Source organism: Rhinolophus sinicus, chromosome 15, assembly GCF_057876585.1.
Source record: "Rhinolophus sinicus isolate RSI-liver-muscle chromosome 15, RSI-T2T, whole genome shotgun sequence".
NCBI classification, from domain to species: Eukaryota; Metazoa; Chordata; class Mammalia; order Chiroptera; family Rhinolophidae; genus Rhinolophus; species Rhinolophus sinicus.
This window is the reverse complement of record NC_142515.1, coordinates 46,958,349-46,970,849: the sequence shown is the minus strand read 5'-3', so window position 1 is coordinate 46,970,849 and position 12,501 is coordinate 46,958,349. Positions and strand designations below refer to the sequence as shown.

Genomic DNA, 12,501 nt, shown 5'->3' with positions numbered 1-12,501 from the left:
AACCCCACATTATTATACATCATTATATCAGAGGGTAAATATAAGATGGATTTTTAAATTTGAAAGTAACAGATTTTTAAAATTTAGTTTTAGTTTAACAGAACTTTAATTTTCAGAATGGATACTTTAATTTTGAACTTACTTTTAATTAAATTTAAATCAAATAAAAATGCAAATATAATGAAACATTATAGAAACGTATATGTTATATATACATACATACATATAATATGTTATATATACATATATGTATATATATATATATATATTTAAAGCAAATAAAACAGTCCTTGTACAAGATATCTAGGGTCCTACATCAGCTCTGCAAAAGACGGGATCACAGAAGGACTAGTTAAAATCAGAGCTAGGGGCAACATTGATATTGTGTGGTATAATTAACCAAAGAGATCACTGTTGAGTTTGTCAATAATCATGTGACAAAGTAGAGTTCAATTTTCAACACAAAATGATGGTGGCCAACCAAAAAAACAAACAAAAAATTACCCATTAAGATCATATAGAGCTAACTACATATTATTAAAAAATGAACTTAAGGGCCAGCCCGTTGGCTCAGGCAGTTAGAGCTCCATGCTCCTAACTCCGAAGGCTGCCGGTTTGATTCCCACATGGGCCAGTGGGCTCTCAACCACAAGGTTGCCGGTTCAACTCCTCCAGTCCTGCAAGGTGAGCTGAGCTGCTGCTGAGCTCCCAGATGGCTCAGTTGGTTGGAGCACATCCTCTCAACCACAAGGTTGCCAGTTCGATTCCTGGACTCCCGCAAGGGATGGTGGGCTGTGCCCCTGCAACTAGATAAGGGCAACTGGACCTGCAACTGAGCTGCGCCCTCCACAACTAAGACTGAAAGGACAGCAACTTGACTTGGAAAAAAGGCCTGGAAGTACACACTGTTCCCCAATAAAGTCCTGTTCCCCTTCCCCAATAAAATCTTAAAAAAAAAAAAAAAAAAAAGGAACATTATGAAAAAAAAACACAAAGTTAAGCCCTTGGGGGCAGTAATAACTGGATGCATGGCGGGGGTGATCTGGAGTGGTGGTAGTGATTTATTTCTTGATCTGGGTGGTGGTTACATGGGTGTGTTCACTTTGTAAAACTTCACTGGGCTGGGCTGTACATTTATGACGTGTGTACTTTGTGTATATTATAGTTGAATTAAGTTTCCTTAAAAAATGAACTCGATAAGCGAGTAAGCTAACATAAAAGTAGTTCTAATGGTATGTTAGTAGACAATAGACTTAAGTGAAGAAAAATATATTTTACAACAAAAAAAGGCAGTGAAAAATATGTCAGTTTAACATCAACTTCTTGGCCGTTGCCTAATTATCATCACTGAAGCATAAAATGGTTTTCTCGCATTAGCAAGATACCACAGGTACCAAACACATAAGCCAGGACACCAGCTACTCCCTTTATTACGTGACACAGTAATATACAAAGAGGTGTCTCATATGGGCACAGAAATAAGCAGCACCATGGTACAGCCCAAAGACAACTGAGGAAGACAATTGGCAGAACTCTGGAACAGAGGGACCAAAAAAAGGCATCTCTGAAGATTATATTATTGTATAAATCCAGGCAAGATGGTTTGAATACTTTTGGATACTTCGGCTTGGTTTATACCTCACCCCAAAATCTCTGGTCAACATCAGACCAGAGTATGCAATAAAATATTCACTTGTATATATTCTTTGCCACACCTGTTCTACTGTAATAAACAATCCTACAGAGGGGACTCACCAACTGGTGTCTGATATGAATTGATGTGGCACAGGAGCCGACTGGGCAGCCTGTCTGAATTTTTCTCTCTACTCCTGCCATCACCCCCAAGACTCACTGGGGAGAAGAGAGGAGTATAGGGAGTTAATAGAGCCTAGTGTATCCAAGAAACTACATCAACCTTTCCACCAAAATCTACTGAATACAACATAACTAGTCCTCAGCAAGATCTAAAGTGACAGTAGATAAAGGAGTATAAAACATCTGCAAAAGGCTAACAATTAATGACCACCTGGCAAAGAAACATTTCAAGAAGAGAATAAAACAGTGTTAAGAGTAAAGGCAAAACAATGTGAGAATGGCTCAGAAAGCTTTGCTGCCCAGTTAGAATTTGCTATCAGGCTTTTTGTGTGTGACCATGAAAAAGAAGCAATAAACCTCTCCTTCAAGTAAAGGAGGTAAGTGCAGCACAATAAAAATAGAAAAGAATTCAACCACTATTAACAAACGTAAGTCTGCACACAGAGATGAATAAAATGTACATATAAAAATCACACAATGTTTGATTTGAGTTAGTTTAATATTAAATACGTGACAAATGTACACTATGCAACATGAAACATAAATTTGGACCAATGCAATCCACTAGTTGAATGTTTATTAGATTCTTTAGTTTAAAATGATTGATCTTCATTTCCTCTCACTCCTTTTATTTCATTCCCGCATATAGCATCCATATGTGAGACTTAATTGCCCTGGTGTTTTGCAAAATAATCTGTTTATAAAGTCCTAAAAACTATGTAGATTATTGAGAGACCGAATTCTTTCTAGTTTTCATTTAACTTGTATCAAAAGTTCAAGTTCGGGGTGGACAACTTCAGCAGACTATTCTAATACTCAAAAGTTATGCATGCCTCAGAAGAGCTAATAATGAAAGCCACAGCCATACTATTTTAAGATACAAATTCAAATTCAAAATATTCAATACTCTAAAATAGTCTTATTTAAGGTTCACATGCATTAACTCAACAAAAATTTGTGTTGAGTCTTGACTATGTGCTGGGCATTGCTCCAGGCCCTAACCATGAACAATAGAAGCGTTTTAAATAAGATAATCTGGCAAGTTTGCGAAAAGTAAAGTTTGATTACCGTTATGATTTTTCTAACATAAACATTTATGAGACCTATTTCTCACAGATATACAGAATCAATTCTTGGTTTTGCTATCAAGATTAATACTTTTGAATTGTCCTTAGTAGATGTCAAAATTTTCACTAAGTTGCTTAGCAACCATGCTTTATTTCATTCCTTATCTCTGGATTGTTTTGTATTTGTGAAATGTGCCAGATACTTATCAGTATATATGAAAATGTTATATTTATTCTGAAATAAATATTGCAAAGGGGAAAATAAGAAAGCAGTTTTGCTACAGCTGCTTCATGGAAAACGCTAAATACTCTTCTGTGTATCTAAGAATGCTTCAGGAAGAGTTAAACCAATAAGAGGACTTTAATAGAAAGTTGCTACCAAAATCTTTAAGCTAGACTTCATACTTATTTTCATAAATAAATAAATAAATAAATAAGTATATACCAAAATTCTATCAGCGTAATTATTAGTATTACATTAGAGAAGGTTTGAAAGGTAGGAAGAATCATCCAAAATCCCACCAATTTAACCCAGCTACCCTGCTCTTTTGGAGCATTTACTCTAGGGAAAGCCAGCTTCCACGTCCTGAGGATATTTTTGGCCTTTGTTACCTAATAGGCAAATAAGTAAATGATTCAGAAATAATTAACAGATATAGATTAATGAACCTATATCAACTATCAGTGCCAAATACTGGGAACCAATCCCTGCCATTTATTTCAGCAAATGTGTAAGGGACTGTGTGGGGGGAATATACAAAAGAACAAAGTAAAATGATACTGTTGAGAAATACTTCAGTGCGGGGAAAGCATGAAAACTATTACCACAAAAGTCAGGATGGGAAGTTCTTGGGGCTTCTGGGAATCTAAGAATGATCTATTTTTGACCTGGGTAGTTGTTTCATGAATGTTCATTTTATAATTATAGGTAAACTGTACATTTATGTTTCATGAACCTACTGATATATTCTACAGTGAAAAATGTTAATGCTTAATAACATTATTTTGTGAATGAAGATTCACAAATTAAAGGATTTCACCTTTAAAGAAAATAGAGCTAAGGTGGAGAGATCAGACGTATTATTAACAGATATTAGATATATTGGATGGGACTAAGATAGACATATTTTACTAAGTCAATGTAGTGTTCTAAATGTGTTATTTTTAGTGAAGAAGAGATACATGGTAGCCAGTCTCCAAGATGTACCCAATGATCACCACCACCTAGTATTAGTGCCCTTGCATATTGCCCCCATACACTGAATAGGGTTCACTTGCATAGCAACTTCCAAGGCCAGTGTCACAAAAGACATTGTGGCTTCCTCCATGCTATCTTTTTTAAAGATTTTATTGGGGAAGGGGAACAGGACTTTATTGGGGAACAGTGTGCACCTCCAGGCCCTTTTTCCAAGTCAAGTTGCTGTCCTTTCAATCTCAGCCGTGGAGAGTGCTGTTCAGCTTCAAGTTGTTGTTCTTTCAGTCTTAGTTGTGGAGGGCACAGCCTAGCCCCAGGTCCAGCCACCGTTGCCAGCCACAGGGGGCACAGCCCACCATCCCCTGCAGGAGTCGAACCAGCAATCCTGTGGTTGAGAGGATGTGCTCCAACCAACTGAGCCATCTGGGAGCTCAGCGGCAGCCCAGCTCAAGGTGCCGTGCTCAATTTTAGTTGCAGGGGGCAGAGCCCACCATCCCTTGCAGGAGTCGAGGAATTGAACTGGCAACCTTGTGGTTGAGAGTCCGTGCTCCAACCAACAACTGAGCCATCCGGGAGGCAGCTCAGTTCAAGGTGCCATGTTCAATCTTAGTTGCAGGGGGCAGAGCCCACCATCCCTTGTGGGACTCGAGGAATTGAACCGGCAAACCTGTGGTTGAGAGCCCACTGGCCTAAGTGGGAATCGAACCGGCAGCCTTCGGAGTCAGGAGCATGAAGCTCCAACCGCCTGAGCCACTGGGCCAGCCCCAATCCATGTTATCTTTTCATTGACTCACTCTGGGGGAAACCAAGCTGCCATGACATGAGAAAGCACTTTAAGAAGTCTTAGTAAGGAAGCGAGGCCTCTACCAAACAACAATCAAGGAACTAAAGGCTCCTGCAAATGACAGGAGAAGTAGGCCCTCCAGCCCCACACCACACTCCCCAGCAGTTTTCAGACTCATGAGACACACTTTTCCAGAAGCGCCCTACTAAGCTATACTCAGATTCCTGACCCACTATAACTCTATGAGATAATAAATGTTTGTTAACATAAGTTACTAAATTTGGGGGCAATTTGTTAAGCAGCAACAGATGACTGATACAGATTTTATCAATTAATTCCTTAGAATGCTCTTTATAAAACAAAATTCAGACAAATAATACATTCCTAATTAAAATACATCAAAGCCTTCATGTTGTTCATGGACTAAAAACCCAAACTCCTCACTATGGCCTACGAAACCATTCATGCTCTGGTTTCTACCTACCTTTTTACCCTCACCTGGGTTCCATTCTCTACCTCAATTTCACTGGATTCCTCTTAGATTATTACAGTATGTACTCTCTTCCTTGACCTTTGCACTTGTTTTCTTTGCTTAGGAATGCTCTTCCCTGCATTCTTGGGGGGTAATTCTTTGCATACTCAGCTCCTTTTTGTCACTCAGATCTCAGCTTAAATGTTCCCTCCCCAGAGAGGCATTCCCTGACGATCCATTCATAATGAGAAGACCCTGGAGGGTTCCCACTAAAGAAGAACAAGATAAGGAGGCCATATTTAAAGCAATATAAAATTGGAGTTAGTCTGGTAGACTAACTGTATTAAATGAAAAAAAATTAAAAGTATAAAATTTGAAAAGGAGAATACATTATATGATTGTACATCTCGGATACACAATAGAAATAAATTGTTAAACAAGAAATATGTAAAGTCTGTGGAAACAAAACTTTGAAATACCCCTGAAGGACAAAAGAAGGCATTAGCAAACAGAAAGGCATAATATGGAGGATAGGGAGACTAAACACCAAAAAGATGTAAATTCTCCAAATTCTCTGTGTGATATGATTCCAAAAAAATACCAGTAGCACTTTATTCTTGCGATTAGATAAGGTGATTGATTAAAGCTCAAATGGAAAAATAAACAAGGCAATAGTCAAGAAACTTCTGAAAAATTAAAAGGAAGAATCAGCTGTATCAGATACAAAAACATCTTATAAAACCTAAATATTTAGAGCAATTTAATGCTAATACAGGACAGACATAACATTGATGTAACAGAACAGAAAAATCTTCTAATACAAACAAATACAAATCAGTACGGAAAAGATGGACAAGACAGCTGAGTAGTCATCTGGAAAAATACAAGTTGTTACTAACATTCTATACACAAAAAAATGGATAAAATAGTTAAATGTAGAAAAAAATGAAATCATTAAAATACAACAAAAAGAAAATGAGAGAATTATTGAAAAGCTAGAAGTCGTAAAGATTTTTCTAATTAAGATACAATACACTGAAGCCATAGAAGAAAAGATGAAAAAACTTTTTCATCTTTTATTGAAAACATTTTTTAAATTTCATTTTAAAACTATGAATGTTAATTAAAAACAATGATAAATTGAGGAAATACATTTGCAACTTTGATCACAAACGGTCAATTTCTTAAAGAAGTTCATATAAAATCAATAGAAGACTAATAATCCAATAGAAAAATGGTCAGTCTTGTATGACTTCCTACTTTAAAATGTTTTCAATCAACTACGTTACTTTTTTTAAAAAGTGAAAAAATAAAATAAAAATGAAGATCACCCTAGCTAGTTTTTAGATATCTCTTCATCAGAACTCTTATATATGGAGATTGATTTATATGAGTGAGTGTTTTGTGGCAATTGAGAAAAGTACTTAACTTCCATAGCTGAGTTGATACAGTGAAAATCAATGCACAGCAGGATAAGAAGTCGATCCATGAAGTAAGAAAATAATAGTTCACAACCACCAACCCCCACTCTCACCCCAACCATTCACATGATAGAAATTTTAGGTAACGTTTTAGACTTCTAGGGGCGCATTTTGGGAAATTGTATTCAGTTCTTGAGAGGTAAAGTGATTCCGGCAAACATTTGTGTTCCTAGAGGATAAAAGTGAATTTTATTCAGTAAGCCGAGTCTCAAAATTTGTTTGTGATGGTGAGGTGACTCTGGGCCAGTTTCTACCAGTATACAAAATGAAATGAGTGGCAGAACTTAATTCATGTTTGTATCCCCGGTATCTAATCGAGGGTCTGGCAGTAGAAAGTATTTATTAATAATAAATTTCTTCACTTACTTCATTCTCAAATTGTTTTTTGTTTTCTTCCAAAATTCACCCACATAGTAACAAATTGAAGGCAAGTATCTTAACTGGGACTTGACTCAAAACCCCCAAAATAACAAATTTTAAACAAATTAAAAAAAAATTCTCTCATGTGAAAGAAATCCAGATTTCAGAAGGCCTGGGGTTGGTGTGGCAGCTCCACTGGTATCATCAGAGACTCAGGTTCCTATCTGTCTTCCCACCATCCTAGTACAAATCTTCCACTATCGAGTCAATTTGTGGTTCTAGATGGCTGTTGGAGCTCCAGCCATTAACTCCATGTTCTATAAATGTTGAGTAAAAGGAGACAGACACACAAGAGTACATAATTGATTCTAGTTATTTGGAGTTAATCAAAAAAGACCTTTATAGTGATGAATGTCAAAATAGTAGTTATCTTTATGTGAAGTTATCGACTGGGAGGGGCCTCAAGGAAGCCTTCTGGAGTGCTAGAATGATTTATATCATTATCCTGGTAGTGTTATGGATATGAAGAATTCCTTGATATGTACACTTAAGATCTTGCACTTTACCAAATGTAAGATAACTAACTAAAGTACATCCCAGTTCTTTAAACATATCAGAATTTTCACAATACTAAGCGCTCCAAAGAGACTGAAGAAACAAAGTATTCTAAAGCATTTGTGTTCAGTGTCCAGCTCTCCTGCTTCTCACTGTTGTCACCATTCAAAGGTTGAAAAGTAACCAAAACACACAGTCTACTACAGTGGTTAAGGGTGTGGCAATTGTCTGACTTCAGGAATGCCTGGATTCAAACCCTATCTCCATTTTGCATTGAATGTTTTTCTCTGAAAGTGGTATAAAAACAATGGCTTTTACTTTTTCCAAAATCATTATAATAGAGTCCCTCTATGAGGATTTATGAGGCAACATATGTTCTTAACATAGTGCCTGATACGTAATAAAAGGTAGTAGTTATTTTTATTATTTTTATCATTATTAAAATCACCATTATTAACAATGATCTCAAATGATTCTACGGTCAAGAATTCCACATAAACTGGTTAATATCCCTGTGAATGTGAATATCCTACTGAAAATTTGCATTTGGTCATGTACCTGTTTTTCAGTTGAGAATTTACTAAAGAAGCTGAATCCAGTTCTTACTTCTTATAGCTCTGCATTTTCACAAAACTTAAAGTAGTCACAGGAACAATTTTGGAATATGTTGTAAAATATTTAGTTTGCTTTCAATATTGTATGATCCTCATTAAGGTGACTCTATGAATATTGAATTGAAAAGAATTTCAACATATAGTAACTGATTAAAATAAGATATAAAGCAGTATGTATAGGTTAGTTGCATTTATGTTGTCTAATTATAAATGCATTCACTGCTCTCTAAAAGTACACAAGAAACTGGTAAAAGCAGTGACCTTGGGGAGACGAAGAACATCATTGAGTAATAACTGGGAAGGGCTAGCCCCTTTTGTTCATTTAATATAAAAAGCCCAAGCTAAGACAGATAGCTTCCTCATTATTTCCCTGAGAATAATGGGAGTGGGTATTTTCCTAGTCCACATTTTCATAGGGAAAAAAAATTATTTTATATGTGGAACAAATCCATTTTGAGAAATGTATAAATGCAAAATACTTACCCACTTAGCGATTGGGCATCCTTGCGAGCTTTTGCCTTCTTTCCCCGTATACACCACTATTTCTATCCGTACTGCGTTCCCTTTTTGCCCATACCTGAGTGTAAAACACAGTGAAGAGAAAATAACTGCAACATACACTTTTAACATCTTAATGTGCGTAAGATACATATTTACAGAAGTACAAAAATCAATCACTCCTCATAATCTACTTTTGTTAAAAATTTACTTTTATGTAGCAGATATTTTGTTATTCAGGTGTTTACTTATCCTTAAAGATCACTCTTTTTAAAAATGGCCTGGCTCCAAGACAGACAAAAATGTGAATGCAGTGTTGATAGAGGTAACCTGAACTACTTCTACTATTATTATACAATAATATAAAAATAAATATTTCTGAATTTAACAAAGACAGCCTTGCTTTGTGAGTGTCTTGTTGAGTGCCCATGGCTCATGTGATGAGTGACTCAGCAGGAACGCCAGTAAATTATTCTTTTCCTGGGCCCTAAGATATATCCAACTCATCCTACTGAACGCTTTCCATTCACTTCATGTTTGTCCCCAGAGATAATTTCTCTGCATTGAGTCTGGTCCACAGTAATGAATGATTTTAACAGGGAAGCATATTTCCTCACCTATTCTCCATGATTTCCCTGACAGCAGCAACACTTGGTCCTGCCCCAAGGTGTGTGTAATATGGGCCTTTGTCTTTTTGTATAACTCGATCTGTGGAAGGAATAAGATTATTAGACCCAAAGTTTTACAGAATGGCATAGGGGCAAGGAGGAGGTATGTTTACTAATTTTTTTTCTTTCTTTTCAATTCAGAACAATGAATTTTGACAAAGTTTTGGTAAGCTTTAATAATTAAAAGTCTAGGGCAATAGGCCCTGGAATTTAACATATTCTTTTCTAGCTTTTCCTAACTAATTCATTCTCCTTCTAAGAATAAGAGGAAGAAAAACATTTTAAGATGTGGGTTATATTTATTTTTCTATTTCCTGCCTTAAAAAATTCAAAAATCTATAATAATTGAGGTGCAAAATTAAAAAATTATCCAAGAGCAATAAGTTTTAAAACATGGCCCCAGAATCCTATTAAAATGAGCCTAATTGCACTAAGAATTTATGCAAATGTACACAAAAATGTTCCTAGTTACAACTATTTGTAAGATCAGAAAAAAGAGAAACACTCTAAGTAATAGTTTAAATGGATTAGGAGATATTTGTTTATATAGTGTAATACTATATTAAAAGCTATTAAAACAATGATATTTATAAACATTGAAAAAATCTAAGACTTTGTTAAGGTTAAAAAAGCAAATTGCAAAAATATTATAATTTTTATTTATTTATTTTAACAAGGGCAAAGCTCACAGTGGCCCATGCAGGGATCGAACAGGCAACCTTGGTGCTACCAGCACCATGCTCTAGGTGAGCTAACTGGACACCCCCAAAATATTATGTTTCAAAACACCTAAATTTTGTAAAATTTGAACAAAAATTAAAATCAGTAATAGTGTCAATTCATATAGAAAAACTGTAACAGAGGTTTTATCTTTAGAGAATGGAACTTAAGAAGACGTTTGCATCACATTTCTGCACCATTTGAATTTTTCTGAGTGTGAATTACATGTTTCTTAGAATAGAAAACAGTATTTTTAACTTAAGTCTCTTAGAATTATGTCTCACTATAAGCACGACAGCACGCATTTCTGACCAAGGTATACCTACACCAAAAAGTCATTATTGAACCATTTTCATTGGACATCAAATATAATCTGGATTACTTCTGTGGCTTCTTAAGCATGCGCTATTGAATAGATTTTAACTTATTATTGGTTATCTAAAACAATGCTTCTTAACCAGCGGTGATTTTTCCAGAGGGGACATTTGTCAATATTTTTGATTGTGACAACTGGGCAGATGTGTGTGTGTGAGTGTGTGTGTGTGTGTAGACATGTGTACATGCGCTCGTGCATTTCTGTGTGTATTACTGGTATCTAGTGGATAGAGGCCAGGGATACCACTGAACAACCTATAATGCATAAGACAGTCCCCTTACAACAACGGATTATTCCATCTAAACTACAAATAGAAGTAAATTTGCAGAACCCTGATATAGATGTCAGTTACTCTTATTTTGCTACAACAGTATGCCTCTATGGAAATCCTTTACGCTTAATATTATGGCCCCGACTTGGGATGATTTCTGAGTGAGTCTGTTTCATGTTTCTCTTCTTTAAGTTTCCATTTCTACACAATGGGCACAATAACCTCACATGTAATGATTATAGGAAAATACATTAAGTGATAGTATATAAAACAGTTCCAGGTCCACAGCAAATAATAAACTTTGAATTCCTGGCTGTCTCAACTCCTATACACTGTGACTAGTTACTACGTGTAAGTTGCAAAATTAAATTATCCAAGGAAATGTATAAGGAAACAGTTTTGAAACTAGACAGTTCTATTGAAATTATGCATGCAGTACAATTAGACTAGCTGATGTATATATATTTGAATGGCATTTTAAATTAGAGATCTTTCTTCCAGTCGTAACGATAGTCAGAAAAAACAAAACAAAAAACTGTCCCTTTCTTACTTCAGATTTTTGAAGCAACTGAGGATGGAGGTTACAAACATAGGCTCTGGAGTTGGCACTGCATGTCTCTGAATTCCAGCTTAGTCATTTACTAGCTGTGAACTTCTCTATGACTCAGTTTCCTCATTGGTAAAGTGGGGATAATAAGCCTATCCTTTGAAGGTTGTGAATATAATAAGTCAAGGGCGTGGCACAGTATCAGACTTGCAATAAAAGACCTGGAATAGGAGCCATTATCGTTATTTCACTCTTCTATCCTTGGTCCAAGAAAAACTCTCATTCTCCCAATTCAACCCCAGTCAGACATCATTGTCACCCTTTCCAGGTTATGAATTACTTGTCATGTGCCTGGCACATGATCGGCTGTCAAAACTGTATGTTGAATGATATGCAGAGAAATGGAAGAATTCATATCAGATATCAAATGTACTTTGGATAATCAAGAACTAAAAGTTATTGCTATACTTTATAATTTTTTCTACGATGGTTAAAAACAAAATGAGAATGATATTCTTTATCCTTCCAAACAATCCTTTAACTACCGATTCTGGAATGTACTAATGAACCATCTGCTTCTAATAAAAAGATTGCCATTATTCAAGGCAAATCTTGAATCTGTTATTTGGGGCAACATTTTAAGTAAAACTTTAATAATTACATCTACTTGGGTTCAAAATAGGTTATATTTTACAAATTTATCATAAATTGTATAAAAGTTGAAATAATGGGGCTTCACGTAGCCTAACAAACTTTAATGACACAATCCATATACTCTCCCTACCTTACAGCTTTATTTAAGTAAACAAGTTTCATCTTATATTTGAGCACTGACATGAAATTTGACCATAGACAGTGACTAATCAGTAACAGGACTCAAATTAAGCTTTCATATGTTTCAAATATTGAGCAACTTTCTCATAGGGCCTGCCTGAGAACCTTTACTCCAACAAGATTTTTTTCAGGGCTTTTAAGACACGATATAACTTCTAATTGTTAGTTTCTAATATTCTATTTCAGTAACTCCTAAGGCACAAAATATATAAATGCATTAGTTAGAAAATGGTCCATGACTCAG

At 35.6% G+C, this 12,501-nt stretch overlaps 1 protein-coding gene across 6 annotated transcripts in view; it reads right to left on the bottom strand.

Annotated features, from left to right (window-relative positions):
• Positions 1–12,501, bottom strand: part of TET1 (tet methylcytosine dioxygenase 1) — a 121,874-nt gene that overhangs the window by 37,421 nt on the left and 71,952 nt on the right. For all 6 annotated transcript variants that reach the window (XM_019731737.3, XM_019731738.3, XM_074339524.2 and 3 more), the window contains 2 exons: positions 9,459–9,549; positions 8,827–8,920 (listed from right to left, as the gene is read on the bottom strand). In XM_019731737.3, the coding sequence (XP_019587296.3) occupies positions 8,827–8,920; positions 9,459–9,549 (185 nt within the window). The remainder of the gene's footprint in view (positions 1–8,826; positions 8,921–9,458; positions 9,550–12,501) is intronic.